Source organism: Salminus brasiliensis, chromosome 6 (genome assembly GCF_030463535.1).
Source record: "Salminus brasiliensis chromosome 6, fSalBra1.hap2, whole genome shotgun sequence".
In the NCBI taxonomy this organism is placed as follows: Eukaryota; Metazoa; Chordata; class Actinopteri; order Characiformes; family Bryconidae; genus Salminus; species Salminus brasiliensis.
The window spans coordinates 13,811,673-13,829,528 of NC_132883.1; the positions used below are offsets into that span (position 1 = coordinate 13,811,673).

The following is a 17,856-nucleotide window of genomic DNA, read 5'->3' on the forward strand; positions in this document are numbered from 1 at the left end:
ACATTAACAGTGCTTTTTAAAGTGGCAGATAGAACATGCTCATATAACTGCAAAAATAGGACTTTTAAACTATTTATAATGAAGAGAACTGATCGAGTACCAGGTGTAAGGAAGAAGTATTGATATGATGTGTTAAGGATATTAAGCATCTAACCAACCACAAGTGACTGCAGTGAAAAGGGACTGAAAACAAAAGGGACTGAGAGCACTGAGAGTGTTGGTGAACGTCAGGCTGGCTGCGTCTGCTGTGTGTTCCATGATGTCTTTTCACATTTAACCCTTTAACATTAACTGATCTTCTGGTGGGCCCAGACATCCATTCATTTGAATGGTTTTATAATTGAATAATAGCACAGTCATTTTATATTGTTACTAAAATTGAAAGGCTAGGATGTAGACATCAACTCAGTTTAAGGGTTTAACCTTAAAACAGGGATATAATAAATAAATAACATACATAAATTTGATTGGCCCAGTTAACCCCTTAACTCAGATAGGCTTATAACACACAAAGTGTATTATTCAGTAACTACAGAGACTTCTTTGGCTAAACACTTTAAGTCCGCCGGCAGGCCATAGCCTTTTTAGGGGGTTAAACTTGCCTTCAGGGCTATGTTTGGGGCCTGTGTAATGTTTGGTCCATCTTTCTGAGATTCAGTTATTTCACTTGATTTGCTTGTTGTAAATATCTTTTGTTTTTGTGTCTTGGGAATGTAGCGCAAAGGCCTTTTCAGTGTCATCTGCTCATATTTTCAGGAATATTTCATGCTTTTTCAACAGAGGTAACAAAATGAATGGACTGAGAAAACACTCGATTCAGACTGAGAAATGCATATTACATTTCACTTAGGGGAATGACTTGTATCCTCAAATTACAGACTCATATTGGAATAGTAGCGAAGTATCCATACTCTATGCAGAAACAATAATAATATACTAGATAGTCTTTAAATAAAGACAATTTAGGCATATTTTAAATTCAGTGAGAACTTTATATATTCTGAGAAAATGATAAATGTTACTCATTTGGCCTATTTATTCAAGTTTATATTGTGCAGCAGATAACAGCAGCTTTATATGGATATGGCATATATTGACACCATGATATCTTGTTCTCCATATCTGTGAAGGACCTTCTTTATGTGTCTCTGCATTTGCGTCTTCAGTAAGAGCTGCTGTGGCATTTAGGCCTTCCATTTTATCATTTAGAAATGTTATAACTCCTTTGGATGTGGTGTTGTGGTGCTTTAACTGTCTTAATATATCTACATACCTTATATCTCATCTGTGCAGTGGAGTGGACTGTTGCTCTAACTGTTAACTGTAACAGAATTAGAACACTATTCAATTCATATTTGAAGCGTTCGTCCATAGAAGATATAAGAAATCAAGGGTGCTTTGGAGTTCAAACACGGCAAGCCTGAGGTAAACATTTATAATTGTCCTAGTAAACTGAATCCGCTTGGCTGTGAGTTCCAGTTTTTCAGTGTCTTTCTAGCTGAGAAACTGTGAACGCCAACTGGCCAAGGTGAAGAAGGCCAGCAGAGCGCTTTTGTGAGTTCGTCATTTTATGCTTTGCTTTTTAAGAAAAAAAACATTGACAGAATGCCATTCAGAGCTATAATTTAATTAAAAAAATTCTAGAGGCTTGGGCCAATTATGTTCTTCCAGTCTTCCAATCACTGAGAGACTTTGCATGCCATGTTTCCATACAAGTGAGATATGAACATGGTGGAATTTGATGTTTTTTTAGCTTCTGCCAATGTAGCTCTATATTAACAGCATACTGTTAATGGTAAGAATGATAATAAGAATTTATATTGTCTACAAGGTCTTTCCAACTCTGATCCAAATTAGTTAGTATAATTAGTTTCCTGGATGGAGGTGATAGCTGAATGTGAAAAAAAAGTGAAAAAATGAAATCCACTACACATACTTTTCCTCAGAATCGCTCAACAAAAAACACAAGTTGATTTTCTTTTGCCGTATTTTAAAAGGTATCATGATATTAACCATTTACTAAATGACTATGCTAATAATATACCTTTTACTAATAATATAGCTTTTGCTAATAAGATCACTTCACCATACTGTGACATTTTAAATGTAGATATTTCAAAATTCTATCATTTAAACTAATAATAATACTACTTTATTACAGTTAAAAGAGATTTTATCACTACTTAATTTTGCCTTGCTCAACAAATCCTCATGGAAGGATAAATAAAATGATGAATCGTAAAGTAAATACATATTTTCAAACAATATTTTTAATTTCCCTTGCCATCACAGTGTTTATTGCATGCAAATGTTTTTTGTTTTTTTTATGCACTCTTGCACCCCTTAAACACCCACTAAACAAAAAACTCATGTGATTCGTCTCTGATTCTAGCAGAGAAGTTAGAAAAAACCCCAAGGTAAAAAATGACATTTATCACTGTTGATGTGGTTAAATGCCTGTAAATGTCACTGTGTGTTCTCTGTTAGACAAACTTTGTGCATGACTTACATGCCTAAACGTGTATAATAAACCACAGCGGCAACACAGCTCTACAATCCAAAGGTGAAAGTATTTTTCAAGTTCTTTTTTGATCTAATCTTTACATCGGTTTGAAAATGGGGATGTACTCTTAGGGATAGTAACTGTGTCTGGTTAATGTGACGAAGTGATGCTCAGTATAACAGGAATGATTAGAAACGCACATAAACATGAATACAATAAATAGTTGGCTTACAGTGTTAGCTTAACAATGCAGTGTTAGCGAAACCATTTCTAAACTCAGTGGCTGGCCTTTGTGTGTCATTATCATTGAATACCTGCCTCAGTTCATCAGTACTTCATTAAGTTGACATTACATGTGCTACTATCGAGAAGAACAACCGACTAGCTCGCAGGATGTAGATAATGTTTCTCAATGCAAGAAATTAAGGATTTCATTTCAAAACACATTAAAAGACATTTTTATTTTAGTATAGATAGGTGTTGGGCGTGAATTTTAAAGACAAAAGATTTCAGTGATTTATTTTGCTGTTATCAAAGAATAAAAAATGGGGGTTTAGTACAGTTTGTCTGAAATAAACCAAATGTGATTAGATATCAGATATCTTCAAATTTCTTTTAAATATATGATTGATTATTTGAATTTATTATAAAACTATATTGTGTTTATTGTGTTGTGAACATTACTGAACATCATAGTAAACATTGGCAATCAACCTCATTAGAATGCACATGTTTTAAATAAAGGTAAAGTAATATTTTTGCACCTGTAACATTCCTGAATTAGACAGGTTTTTGTTGGCAGTCTTCCACAAACAGATGACAACAGTCGTATAATAAGAGAGCCTGTTGTTGTAAGCAAACACAGTCTCTGCCCTTTTCCTCGATCGTGGGGGCCCTGCGCAGGCAGGCGGATGCGTGTGTGTGTTGCTTCCATTTGCAAGGTTTCCTGTGGTCCACAGGTTGGTTCTCTTGTCATCGGTTCAGAGCACACCTGTGCAATACCACAAGAACACAGAACCCACGGATATGTGCACGTTTTCTTGGTTATATCTGCGGAAAGTTCAGCATGAGCAGCTGACGTAATGCGTATATATATAAGACCCCTGGAAGTTGCCTATGCTGGCTTTTGGTTGGTGTTTAGACTGCACAAAAGTAGAGCTACCATCCGGGAGGTGCTGCTTGCTCTCTGCCAATATAAAAACATATCTGATTCCAGAATAGCAAAGTTATTTAAAAAGTGGCAGTATTCAGAGAGAGTAACTATGGTGTTCAAAGCATGAGTTCTTTTATGCGTGTCTAATTTAAATTTTTTTCATTGTGTGATATAATGTGTGATAATACACATAGACATTGATTTACATTTTACATTTGATCTTATCCATCACAGTGTTTGCACTCACTCATGTATGTTCACTATTATGAGCTCCTAGCCTTGCCATTACACAGCAATGTTTAACACAAAAATGTATTAATTTGCTAAGTGAATCATTCTTTGAGTGCTATTAAATTAGATTTTAAGGAATGCCTGCACATTTACTTGCATGTAAACACAACCACTGAAATTTCATCTCAGATATTACTGAATACAACTGAAATAACATCAAACCTCATTACTGCATTATCACTACATTAATATGGTAAGTAAAATATATAGATATAAAATAAAGCTTGTAAACAGAACTAGATCAAAATCATTTCATCAGTCAGATTTAGACTTAATTTTACCATTATTTTATTTCTGAGCTATCTGGTTGCTTACCATTTTGTCTGGTTATTGACCAGGTCCTGTTATTTACCTTTTACTTGATCATTCTAATCAATTTGTGGTCCAAAATAAACGTGTCACGTTCCACACAGCCTCTTTTCACTCCTAACCCAAAATCTTAAACCTTAAATCTTACTATGGTTAGGGTTAGGTGTAGGGTTACATTCAATAGACATTCAGTTATATATAACTTACAGTTCAGTTGCATTTACTAGATATTCAGTTGAATGTTAGTTGAATGTCAGGTGAGCATCTATGAGGCATGTACAATGGACCATCCTAGTAAAGTATAAGTTTTCATTTTCAGTTGTAGAGACGTGTAGGTTTCTGAAAAATATATAATTAACCCTGGTAACAATGATTTAAAATAACCTGAAGTCCCTGTCCTTTCATGATGATTTGGTGAATTGGTGGGGTATGCATTTAAACTAAAGAATTCCATTTCAGAAACCATGCCAAGGCTGATCAACTACATTTGAAATGACTGGACACGTTCAAATGTTTGCTTTTGGTTTAAAATCATAACTGCAGCTTCACAATCAAAACGGCTTGAAATAATAGCTAGTGTATGTGATTTTTGTGGACTCTAGCTATGCTTCGTCATGGTGCTGGAACAAGTGGAGGACGGGATGGCAGCTGTGCCCAGGAAAAGCAGCAGCAGCAAATTCAGTATCCAGAGAAAGAGTCCCCTGAGCTGTCGAGATCACACCTGAAGTCAACAGCTAGCAGTTTACCTTTGACATCAGCTCAGTGCATCATCACTAAGGTAATGAGACTGGGGTCAATTACAGTGCTTACACACCGATCAGCCATAACATTAAAACTACATTAATTTCTCTTGTTACAATGGCACCTGTCAGAAGGTGGGATATACATATTAGGCAGTAAGTGAATAGACGATTCTTAAAGTTGATGTGTTGGAAGCGTGAAAAATGAGCAAGTGTAAGAATCTGGGCGACTTTGAGAAGAACCAAATTGTGATGGCTAGATGACTGGCTACTGTAGCACAAATTGCGTTTCTGTTACTATTGAGTGTCTATCTGAAAATACTTTAAAGAAAGCATTAATATAACATCCTACTAACCTGCAACCACCTCTTCTCTATGTCCAGAATACCAGTGATAAAACCAGCAAGCAGCATCTGCAGTGCAGTCTGCCGAGGCCATCAGTTTTACGCAAGGGCAACCAGGCTCTACCACAGGGTAATGCTTTCATTGAGCAAAATCAGATCTTTCCACTGTAAACTGAGGCCGCTATTACAATGTTTAGATTAAACGGAATATCTTTATAAACATTCTCCACAGATTTGTCCAACCAGTCTGGTCTGGGTGACTGGCCCATGCAGATTGTGTGTAAGGCTGAATTCGAAAATAACCTTTCAGTCAACTCATCCTCTTATGACACAAAGTCTCACAGCAGGGACAGTGCTTCTGGACCAAGTCTCAGGCAGAGCACACCCGAGCACCATACGGAGTGAGTAAAAAAAGATCTACACATATTTAATTCTTTTTGAAGGGACTAGTGGCAGCCTTTTCTTGCTTGTTTAGATATTGATGGTCTGGTTTTCCAATCAGCTTCCCTTTAACTGCATTCACATGATCCCTTTCATGCAGTTTATCTACCACTCCAAAACAAGAGTTTTATAATGTTCCATCAGTTCCTTTAGACTAGCAATACAACATCAGTGGACAAAATATTAGTTGCATGCATTGTTTCTTTTCTAATACCTGATTATGTTTTCTTCGCCCTAATGATCCTACCAGGAAAGATTACATCAGACTGACTCCTGTCCATTTTAGGCACTCACTGGAGTTAGGTTTCAGCTAAAGTTTGTGTGTCTGTGTCTATTTTAGATTGAGAATTATAGAGGGATACAGGGCTGGTGAGTTTGATAGTCAGTCCAAGATTCCCAGTGTTTTATAATTGCTGTTTAACCAGCCACAGAGATTGGGATCAATGTGCTGTACAGATGCCACCCTGGAATGTGGGAGTGTCAATGTTTTCTTCTTCTTGGACATGAAGCACAAAGTACTTAGACGATTGGGTTGTAATGAACAGGGACTGCTGTAATACCTTATCAGGATTAAATCAGTTCTTAAGTGAAGAGAATGCTAAACCAAGTATTGGTAAGAGAAGAAACTATGCATGTGACTACTTTTGTCCAGTTTCTGGTAAGTTCAGGACATCTGTAGTTCTTGACTACAAAGACAAACATGTGGACCAAGCTCACCCAGGGTAAGATGTAGCATTCCAGCTTAAGTGTGATAAAAACTGGGTGTGGGACAGGCAAGCCTTCTGGAAATTGTACTCTGTATGTAAACAAACTGCAGGCTGGACCGTATCGGCAAAGCAGTAACTCCCAACTGTATGGCAAACTGCTTAATGACTACTACATGGTTGGTGTGGCGCAACAGATAACACCACTACCTACCAGTGAGCTACCACACCACGTGGGAGACTGGGGTTCGGTTCCTGGTCTGGGTGCCTATGCTGCACTACACCAATAAGAGTCCTTGGGCAAGACTCCTAACCCTACGTTGGCCCATCTCTGTAATATGAGTAACTTTGTAAGTCGCTCTGGATAAGAGCGTCAGCTAAATGCTGTAAATGTAAATGTACTAAAAGGCTGACAGCCTTTCTAATACAAGTGCATTCAAAATATATAGGCTGGAGTGCATAGGGTCCACTAAGTTGCAATATGTGAGCACATAAAGATGAACATTGCATCTACATTTTTTCCTCATTCTTACATCTTTCCACGCTCTTGTGTTTATTTTTTCCTTGTTCTTATCCATTCTTATACTGTTCTCACTGAAGACGTCCACAGGCAGTCTTAGAGAGTTTGCTGTATGCTAAAGGAGTGTGCAGCTGGCCAGACTGTAGAAAAGTGTTCAAGGAATACTCACACTTCCTGAAGTAAGTCAAAGAAGTGGCATTAAACACTCTATTTGTTTGTCTAGTTGGCATTTTCTTGAGTTTTGTTAAATCCATGTCTGTTGTTATAGTTTGTTATTTACTTTATAAGCTATTAAATTGTTTGCTTATTAGATCCCATAATAATAGTACATCTTTCTAGGTTGAATTAGCATGATTAACCATTTTCATTAACCACGTTTATTGTATTGTTGAAAGACATCTACAGGCTGAACATAGTCCTGGGGACAAAACCATTGAACAATGGAGAACACAGAGAGATTTGGTAAAACAGATGGAGAATAAGGTATGTGTAAACAACATGTAAATACTGTATGTTAAATTCAGCTTTATCAGCAAACCTGATAGCATTCTCTATATCCACTTACCGCAGTTGATTTTGGAGAAACAACGACTACAGGCCATGTACCTGCATCTGTCTGACGTAAAATCTTCAGCTGAAGTAAGTAGGACATAATCAGTGTCGCTACAGATATTGTGTATAGCCCAGACTCAACAACTATACAATATAGTGTGTGACCTACTGTGCAAGTCCATTTTTCATAATCACGAAAAGAAAACACTATACCAAACAAACAGATATATATATATAAGAAAACACTATACCAAACAAACAGATGCTTCTTATCGACCATGAAATCCTAAACACATTCAATTATGTTAAGGTATTTTGAGAATACCAGCACTTTCTAGTTTGTCAGTTATGTCTTGAGATACTCAGCAGTGTGCTTAGGTACATTGTCTTGGTGTAGATTTCTTCTCAAATCAAATGTTTTCCAGGTGGTACAACATGATGTATTAACATTATTTTTTACTAATCATCTTTCTTGATGCACATCAGTGACCCTTCACTGGTAGTTATACATATGCTTTCTTCTGTTACTTCCATAGCAAATTTAGACTCAGCAGTCCATAAAACCTCCACATGCTCCACCTTCTACTTTTGCTGTCTCAGTTTCTAAAAGCTTCTTGATCAGCTCCACACCTGTTGAGTAATTTTCTCACTGTGAAGGGATAGACAAAGCACATGTGGATCTTTTCAGATCTAAAGTGAGAGTTTTCTCCTGTTTCTCAAAGATGAAGGCCTTAAAGGGCCCATATTCTGTATTTTAGATAGATAGATAGATAGATAGATAGATAGATAGATAGATCACTTTATTTATCCCACGGGGAAAGTCAGTTTTTACAGCAGCAAAATCAAACAAGAGAGCAGCATAATAAAGGCACTTAAAATAGTAGTAAGTATTTTTACATATTCCTTCAAATTGCTTTACTTCAGAAAAGAGGGAAATTCAGTTTTTCATTTTAGGGGCCCTTTTACATTCTGTTTATCTGATGAGGACAGTTTTTTATGCTCTACCAGGTCTTGCCAGGCATGGTTGCTAGGAGTCCCATTTTCTATGTACCACCAGTTCCTGTGCCCATCTTGTTTTTGACACTAGAAAAATAAAAATTGTGCTTACTAATTGTTTTGTTTGGATTTAAAACACAGCGATGGTCTCTAGCTTTTGCACAGTACTGTGTTTGTGCTTAAACCTGTACTCCATGCACTTTTACTGCAGAACAACCTCAGTCTGAGTCTGAAGCAGTCAAGCAATCCTTCAGGAAGCCTGCAGGCCTTTGAGAGTGTCACTAGTCAGGGCAGCAATAGAGACCCAGCTGAAATGCTACCTCCAGGATATTGGCAGATCCCTACCTCACCGTTCATACCAGGTAAGACTGAATGCAGTACTCACTAGGCTACAAACAAAGTGTACAAAATGATTATGAACTATGAAATGAACTATTTGGACTGACATTTGAAATAATGTTATAAATTGTTATATCCAATGTTTATATACAATGTTTATAGAGCTGTTCGGCACAGAAATATGCAATTTGCATACATATTAAGTAGCCTGCTATTATTCTACAGGAATTATCACCAGCATTGAGTGCTACAAATATACGAACATAAGGCCACCATTCACCTATGCCTCCATGATAAGATGGGTGGGTGAGCACTGCCGTTATTTTACAAATTTAGAGTTTCTTAAAGTTCATCACACTTGTTAATTGTTTTAATAAGAATCAAACACATGCACCCTGTGTTTGATGTCACTTAGGCAATTCTAGAGTCTCCAGAGAAACAACTAACCCTGAATGAAATCTACCACTGGTTCACACGCATGTTCTCCTACTTCCGTCACAACACAGCCACGTGGAAGGTAAGCCTCACCACACGAGTGTGCTTGTCTTTGTCCCTCCGTGACTCTAAAACCACAGGCATCAGTTCATACTAATCAACATCTTTAATTCACATGATAATTGCTGACAGATGCAGACTTGTGTGTCAGACTCATGTGACAATTTAATAAATGATTCTATGTGGAATGTTTATGCACCGCTGTGTAAATGTGCTTTATATATTCACAAATCTTGTTCTACTCCCCCATATAGAACGCTGTCCGACACAACCTCAGTCTCCATAAGTGCTTTGTGCGTGTGGATGGAGGAAAGGGTTCTGTTTGGACAGTGGATGAGGCAGAATTTCTGAGGAGGAAGGGGCAGAAGTTACAGAGGTAAACTCCAATAATGATTCAGTACCATTAAGCTGTATCACAAAAACATGACTAGCATTACGTTAGAGCATTTGTCTGCCATAGCGTTTGGCAAGTGAGGTGTAGGTATCTGAAGTGGCATCCGTTAGAATGGCTTTCAGGCACTTTAATACTTGGCCATTCAAAAGTTTCAATCATGTGTGTCATTCATTATAATATGTTAATATTCTTGTGATCATTTTAGAATAATTTACAATGAAATGACACTAGTGTGTACAGTACAGAACAGTAGTGTATAAATACGCTCAGTCCAGCTGTATGCCTGATGTGTAAATGATGCAAAATAAATGAATAATTAAAAATAATAACAACAACATTAAATATAACTACACATTTTTGTCTCTAGGGATCAAGACATGGGTTGGATGGCACACTATTCCATGTGTTATTTTTGAATTTTGATTCTTCAGTGATTAGTCACATCTTGAGACATTCGGAGTAAAACCCACCAACTCCTCAGTGTTACTATTTTATTAGATATTAGTCATTTATTCTGATTATGGATCAGCTTCCTACCCCCTTGACCTGCCTGGCCAGGGAAGCTTATGCTAAGCTAAGGTCTTTTAGCTACAGAGATGTTCTACACATGGGGGACGTAAAATACTAATGTTACATTTTTTTTGTTACCTTCCACTGTACTAGAAATTAAACTTTGATTATGATATATTACTGAATAAAAGACGTTATGGAATGCACCACGCTGTACGTTGTTTTTAATGCAAAATAATTTATTTCTGACTGAATGCAAAATCAGCAGCCAAAGCGCAAAAGTAACGCAGCCATGCCGTGCAAAATGTACGCGACTTGCCTGCTCTGCTTCGCGATTGGTCGGAAGATTTTGCGCGGCTCGGTTCGGCCAATCAGAGCTTTGTTTTCCTGCTTCGTATGAAAAACAGCGTAGCTTCAGACAAATGGCGAACGGAAGGACGAATTATAAACAAATGCGCGGAATTGGAAATGACTCTGGAAATTGGAAATGTCCTGCATTTAAGTAAGGGAGGCTTTTCTTCTTCGTGGTGGACATAAACTGTAATAATACGGTAGCGGGGAGGCAGACGCGGGACGTTTGGAGAGTTAGCACAGGGCTGGCCTGAGCTAGGCCTCTGTAATTTTCGCAGACTGTGGGTTCACTGCTATGCAAACGGGTTGAGCTGGTTTCGCTAAAAAGCAGCAGATCAACAGTTTTAACGCCACTAAAGCGATCATTTCAACGCGGTCGAGGGGCTTCGTAGCGAGCAATAACATGAGCGCAACGTCGGACAGCAGTAAGCCGCCCGAATGTAAAAAGAGAAGCGCCAGTCCGAGGCGGGAATCTGACCTGGACTGCCCGCTGTCAAAGCGCTCTAAAGTGGCCGAGGAGAAGGAGGACGAAGGTGCCGTTAGAGTGACTGGTTCATCTGAACGCTCTGACAGACACGCAGCTCCAGAGCAGACGGCAGATGAAGCCAGTGCTCCTGACGGCTCTGGACAGAAAGATGAGAAGGGCAGCACAAACGTAGCAGAAAACTCGAGTGAGGCTGGCGGCTGTTCTTCAACGGAAAAAAACGAAGCTGCGGCCTCGGCTCGGGAAGCCGAAAGAGTCTGCGAGCCCTCCTCAGCTTTGCCGGAGAAGGAGCGCTCAGATTCGGCGGCGTTCGCTGCAGCCGAGGCGCTTGCGAGTCTCACCGGCGGAGGGGAAGGCCGCGGCCGCGGGGACGCTACTAAAGAAATGCCCTGTTCGTCCAGGCAAGCGCTAGATGACAAAGATAGGTCCAGTCGGCCCGGCTGTTCCTCCAAGGAGAGGGTAAGGGAGAGGGGCCGGCACGCCGAGGCAGCGGTCGCTGACAGCTCCTCATCCTTGCTGGGCGGCGCTGAACGAGAAGACGGGGGAGAGCAGGATGAGGAGGAGGAGGAGGAAGAGGAGGACGACTCGCTCGCAGGTTCCTCGTCCACGGCCAGCTCCTCGGTTGCGTCCGACAACGAGGAGAACGAGGAAGGTGAGTGTGCCATAGTGGCGGTGAGGATGGCCCCCGAGGTACGGCAGTCCGTGTCGCTGCTGGCGCAGGTGCAGATGCGACTGGACGCGCTGGAGAAGAAAGGAGCCCGGCTCCACCAGCGCCTGGAGCTAAAACTCAGCCGCCAGCGGCGCCCTCATCTGGACCAGCGCGGCGCCATCACCCAGACCATCCCGGGCTTCTGGGTCACAGCCGTATCCTTTTTCCATACGCGCTTTTACGCAGGCTCAGGTATACGTTGTGCACTTATTAGGGGTGTTCTACAGATCCCTGCATGTTGTGCCGATGTCCCTGCTCTAACATGCCTAATGCCACTACACAGGGCCCAGTTTACCAAAGGCACTCTAGAGAGAGTGTTCAGTATGGTGCTCAAAGGTACAGTATAGCCTGAAAAGCCTCTATAATGACCCCTGCATGGCTTTATAACTCTGTGGTGTACATATAAGACACTGCCAGGATACTGTGTGATTTTCTAACTTTCAAACACAGTGTGATGAAATTCCTCTCAGTAATATATGATCAATATGTTTGATTCAGCAGAAAACATACCATCAATACAACTATCATTGTATTGATGGTACATTTGTTTGATAGAATTACATGGCAACCTTTACAATTCATCCAAATAGCATTGTTGTTACACAGGGGTCCAAGTTCAGAACCAAGGGCTACCAAAATAAAAGTCTAAGATTTGCTTCACTAGTAACTTTTACATCATGTACCCTGTTCCTAGTTGCCCATTTTACATTTCAGTGATGTTGATTAGCATAAAGGGCAACACCATAGATTCTACAATGACTGTTATTTTGTATAATTTAATATATAGCTTATTTTTCATAACTTTATTTGTTTTGTTTTGTTTTACAAACATTTTGTTTACTTAACTGAAAGCATTTTAGCTTCTCAACCACCCGCACCTGTCAGCACACATCGATGAGAATGATGAAGATGCTCTCAGCTACATGACCAATTTGGAGGTAAAGTACCTGCTCCTGTTAATATGACTGCTGTTGTATTTCTAGGTAGTGTTTTTTTTTTGTTGTTGTCATGTCCCATAAGTGTAAGCTTGATGTGTTTTACTGAGCATCTCTGTTTACTGTGATATTGATTTTGTCTTGTACAGATCGAGACTTTCAAAAACAACAAACTTGGCTACCGAATTTGCTTCCATTTTCGGCGGAATCCATTCTTCCAGAATAAAGTAATAGTGAAAGAGCTCCATCTTGGAATGGGAGGTGAGATGTCAGGCACTGTAAAAGTGTACACCATTTTCACAGTTTCGTTCTCGATTTGCTACATGACATTACATTTATTGTCAGGTGGTTCTTGTAAAGGAGTGTATCATGGTCTTGGTCTTGTAAAGGAGTGCATCATGGTTATGTCACTGTTTAATTAAGTTGCTCTGTTTAATTAAGTTGCTTTTCTCTGCAGGATCCCCAGTGTCCTTCTCAAACCCAATTCTGTGGCATCGTGGACAGAATTTAATAGGAAATGGTGAACCAAGACGCACTTCACAAGGAGTTTATCAGAGCTTTTTCCACTGGTTCAGTGACCACAGCAGTCCTGGGAGGGATGACATAGCACAGGTACAATACAGCTGGTTTATGGAAGTATAGTGTCCTGTCTAGAGATGGAGGGCTATTTTGATTGATCGGCTATATTTCCAGACCAAATATGCGATTGTCTGATAATTTAGCCGATCCTGAGAGCTGGTCAGATCACATGATCCATATTTTCTTGTTGCATTAGTGCAGCAAATCAGGCAAGTCTGATCAATTGTGGGCCCATGGTATACTCTGTCTCTCTTTTGCTCTAGATCCTGAAGGATGATCTGTACAGAAATCCTCTGAGGTACTATCTGACCCCACTGTGGGAACCACGTCAAAATGGCAGGTAATGAAACAAGGTGATGTGTGTGTGTGTGTGTGTGTGTGTGTGTGTGTGTGTGTGTGTGTGTAGATTTGTTTTTAATCAAATTCTAAGAAAACAGTCATAGTATAAAAAACACATACCACAGTATGCAAAAAAAATCTAAGTAAAAGTATAATTTTTCACTTTTCATAATTAGAGGTGGGATCTGAAGACAGAGTACAACACTGCTTAGAGTATTATGGTCTCCATATTGACTTGTGTTTAGTAATGTCTAAGCTTGGAGGCATCTTTGAATTTTTAGTCTATTCAGATTAGCTAAGGTTATTCTTGAGTAATTAGCGAAGCACTTTTGTAAGTCCCTCTGGACAAGAGCTGTAAGTGCATATAGCTGTCAGGATTTAAACACAATTCAAAAAACACTCTAACACAAATGGAAACTTAACAAATGTTATTTAAAAATGAATACTGTTTTTGAGAATAATGCAAAATTGCAAAACATAATATTGCGATACTATAGTGTATCAATATACACCGCTGGTAAGAGTCACAGTAAAGAAAGTCTCACCAGAATTCTTGTATGGTTTATTATCATTAATTACCATATCCTATAGTGATAATCATTCAGTCATTCATCAAGCTTTCACGTTTTACCCACTGCCACACTGTTTTTGACAGCACACCCAAACCACCAGACAACAGTAATGGAGACGAGTGTGTGATAATCTCAGACTCAGATGATGACCAGGAAGTGGTAAGCCAAGATCAACGGCAGGGGCGAGAAGAAGAGGACGATGATGGCGAAGAAGACGAAGGGCGAGTCGCAGGTAAGGAAGTGAACTTGACTATAGAAATTTACAAGTTACAATTGGTCATAATTAATTCTAATCCTATTCAGTAAAGCATGTGATCAGTGGCCAAAATAAAAAGAAGGGGGCTCCCAAGTGGCAAATGTGTATAATATAAAGATTATGTCAGGAAATCCGTAGTTCGAATCCTGTGACTGGGATTTCTTGATATCATAATTGGCTCTGCTCTATGGGTGGAAAGAATGGTTATGTTTCCTTATCCTTCCATTGTTCAGCTGCAGTGCTGCTGTGAGAGTGGCTGCTGGAAAAGCTGTGATGCTTGGGTTAAAAAGTGTTTTAAAGGACGCGTGTGTTAAAAAGTTTGTTGTATTGTTTTTGTAGCATCCTTAATCGCCATCCTTTCTTCAGGAGATCTACTTTACTGTCTAGCCACCCTACAGAAAGTTGCATCTCCAGGAGGAGAGTTTGTGACCCCTGATCCTATAATTTACCCTCATTATTTATTCTCAGTCATTTTCTGAGGACACTTAAAACATTTAAATGCTCAAGATTTAGTTAGGTTTGCTATGCTGTTACTTATTTCTCAATTTGGAAAGCTTTATTTGTCTGAGTAACAAAATGTAGTAAAAAGTATTTTAATAAGATAAGATCATCCTTAAGATAAGATTTGATCCCACAGTCCCACAGTGGGGAAATTCACAGTGCCACAGCAGTAAAGAAATAGCAAGACACTCGGATGCAAAACATAGATAAATTACCAATATAATATAATATAATATAAAAAATAGAAGTTAAAAAAACTGTAGATAGAACAGTTGTTAAAATATGGAAAACAAAATTATGGAAATTAATGGATCACATTATTTCCACATGTCCATGTCACCTTACTTCAGAATGCAGCAAGTTGCACCCCATTGTACTTGGCCATTGCAGCTGAGAGCAAAGATGCCTAACAAACCTTTAAAGAGCACTTTACATTATTCAGTGGTAAGAGGAATGTTCAGTGCCAACTTTGGGGTAAGGAGTTAGTATAGCATGGAGGCACAAAAGGCTCTATGAATCCTCTTAAATATGTAGGTCTGGTGATTTGAGAACCACTTGGTCGACCACTTGTCTGACATATTCTCTTAGACCTGTTGTCATGACAGAAGCATTTATGCTAAATGTATACAGTATTAACATGTTGATTACCATCTACTGGAACCACAGACAAATGTGTGTTTATGGTTAGTTATGAGATGTAAATGTTATTGCAGGATTTCTCAAATAAGCCAGATACCTTAAACTCAAAATTAAGCTGGCAAAATGGGAGAGTAGTTGAGGGACTAGGGCATTGTGATACGTTGCGATATTTTGTTGTTTTGCGATATTAGAACATATTGGAAAATGGGGACAGTGCAAATTTTCCTTTTCTATCAAGCAACTCGTAGCATGCTGTGTATAATTTGCTTTACATGACATTGCACATCCTATGATGTGACTATTGCATATGTGCACATTGCGATGCTGCTGCTGCTGAAACTATATATTGTGCAGCCCTATGATGACTAAACTTTAAGCTTAAGTTTTCTGGCTAACTGAGAAATCCTGCCTTACTTGTAACTCACTTAGCTGTCAGTACTCGAACAGCTTTCTATGCTGCACATGCTTAATTTGAATAACTTTATCATTGCGTCCTTGTTAAGGGTGGTCTTGAGAATGCATAGTACCAGCTCTACAATCTAATAGTTTTTGAGACCTTTACCCCAGTGACCAAACATAATTGTTGTAGGATTAGCAGTAACTAATCTTCAGAGTTCTGTTCACCAGGTGCTGATGATAGTGATCAGTCCTCCTTTGAGGAGAGGGAGGAAGAGGAACTAGACGTAGAAGAAGTGGACGACTCGCGTGACTCTGGTGGCTGCGAGGCCAGACCGCAGGGCGAGGAAATAGAAGATATTGACGTCAATGAGGAGGAAGAGGAGGAGGTAGAAGAGCAAAGCTAATAACAGTAATTAATACACGTTTAATTTTTTTATGTAAATGTTTTTATGCAGAGAAAGCATACTTGGATTTATTCTTCATGGAAGTGAAGAAGCCGTTAGGGCATTGTTTGGCAGGTAACATGAGGTAGCTATGTCATGGTTTGGTATTTTAGGACGTACTGTTTGTATGTCCCGATGCTACAGGACAAAGTTTAAATGTCTCAGCTCTTAGAGCAAAGTTGGGTCTTGCAGTCATTGTAGGTGATACTGAAAGTTCCATGCAATATCCAACGTTTTGTATTTTTTTCAGCTGTTTTAAGTACAGAAAAGATTGCTGGTTGTACAGGCTGTAAAAGATGACGTCACACCATTAACATTGTCTTGCCTGATGATGGAGGTTTAAGGAGTCAATTCAATTCATTGAAATTATTATTTTTCATTGAGAAGTTTGAGGTTATATTCAGAAGTAATTCATACATATAAGCACAGCCTTTGCATTCTTCCCCTTTCAGTTTTCCACTTCCAATAAATTCCCAGACGACAAAATGTGTTTTATCAGTCCTTAATGTCAAACCATGTCAAGGATCAAATTCCAGCTTCTTTTTTTTATTATTTAAAGGTGATTTTTTTTTTTTTTTAAGTTAAACAGAGAACTACTGTAACTGAGTAGAATGTGTCCTCTAGAATACACCTACTTGCAGATGGCACTGTTGTGGTGTTTTTTTGTTTTGTTTTGTGTTTTTTGTTGTTTTTTTTTTTTTTTTTTTTTTTTTTTTTTTTTTTTTTTTTTTAGAACAAAAAATATTAGACCCACCAGCCTGGCTCGTCATTTTTCTACACGGAATTAGATTACCTCTATGCATAATAATTTATACAGATAATAAAACAGAAAAGCCTGTTGACCAGATTTGTTATTTGCGAATTTCTTCACCACAGTTTGTAATGGATTTGTGGTGATTTTGCTTGTGGGGTGGGCTTGGAAAACAAAAAGTAATCATTTCAGATGCACTTAGTTCTGAACCAAAACTGGAGCACTCAGGGATGTTTATTACAGTACCTTTTTTTCAACTTTTTTTTTTTTTTTTTGGTGTAATAACCAGTTGTTTTTCTTTTATTCATGTTGATCTCACCTGTTAATGCATAGGTAGTACATTCAAAGTACATTAAATTGTAGATCTTTTTTTTTTTTTTTTTTTTTTTTTTTTAATAATCATAAGCAGCTAAAAAAAAACCCTGACACTTCTCCTGCTATAATGCAATTATGAATCTTGTCCGTGGTGCGGATCTTAACTACTGCTAGTGTCAGTTTAAAATGTTTTCTAGTAGATGTTCTCACACTGTCGTTACAGATGCATGAACATGCTATGAGCAGTCACAGTCTACAATAAATAGTCATATCCATCGTTTGCCATGTAAAT

The 17,856-nt window shown here is 38.7% G+C and overlaps 2 protein-coding genes across 8 annotated transcripts in view; both read left to right on the forward strand.

Moving 5' to 3' along the window:
- Window positions 1-10,491, forward strand: part of foxp3a (forkhead box P3a) — a 16,681-nt gene extending 6,190 nt beyond the window's left edge. For 6 of the 7 annotated variants that reach the window (XM_072681729.1, XM_072681724.1, XM_072681725.1 and 3 more), the window contains 11 exons: window positions 4,859-5,034; window positions 5,380-5,470; window positions 5,573-5,741; window positions 7,086-7,184; window positions 7,401-7,488; window positions 7,576-7,644; window positions 8,765-8,915; window positions 9,118-9,194; window positions 9,308-9,409; window positions 9,642-9,763; window positions 10,149-10,491. In XM_072681729.1, coding sequence (XP_072537830.1) covers window positions 4,861-5,034; window positions 5,380-5,470; window positions 5,573-5,741; window positions 7,086-7,184; window positions 7,401-7,488; window positions 7,576-7,644; window positions 8,765-8,915; window positions 9,118-9,194; window positions 9,308-9,409; window positions 9,642-9,763; window positions 10,149-10,197 — 1,191 coding nt within the window. In that variant the 5' untranslated portion in view covers window positions 4,859-4,860 and the 3' untranslated portion in view covers window positions 10,198-10,491. Of the gene's footprint in view, window positions 1-4,858; window positions 5,035-5,379; window positions 5,471-5,572; window positions 5,742-7,085; window positions 7,185-7,400; window positions 7,489-7,575; window positions 7,645-8,764; window positions 8,916-9,117; window positions 9,199-9,307; window positions 9,410-9,641; window positions 9,764-10,148 lie in introns of those variants that run through there. The other variant, XR_011979816.1, reaches the window with a different exon arrangement.
- Window positions 10,492-10,695: 204 nt separating this feature from the next.
- On the forward strand, window positions 10,696-17,654 carry tspy (testis specific protein Y-linked). The gene is made up of 7 exons (XM_072681722.1): window positions 10,696-11,990; window positions 12,696-12,773; window positions 12,920-13,031; window positions 13,228-13,382; window positions 13,613-13,689; window positions 14,344-14,492; window positions 16,284-17,654. Exons 1-7 carry the CDS (start codon window positions 11,046-11,048, stop codon window positions 16,457-16,459), a joined length of 1,692 nt encoding a protein of 563 aa, XP_072537823.1. The 5' UTR covers window positions 10,696-11,045; the 3' UTR covers window positions 16,460-17,654.
- Window positions 17,655-17,856: the final 202 nt, after the last annotated feature.

Coding starts and splice junctions, on each gene's coding strand:
- tspy (XM_072681722.1), top strand. CDS start 11,046: ATGAGCGCAACGTCGGACAGCAGTAAGCCGCCCGAATGTAAAAAGAGA. Junction 13,032..13,227: donor GCTCCATCTTGGAATGGGAG/GTGAGATGTCAG, acceptor TTTTCTCTGCAG/GATCCCCAGTGTCCTTCTCA. Junction 13,690..14,343: donor GAACCACGTCAAAATGGCAG/GTAATGAAACAA, acceptor TGTTTTTGACAG/CACACCCAAACCACCAGACA.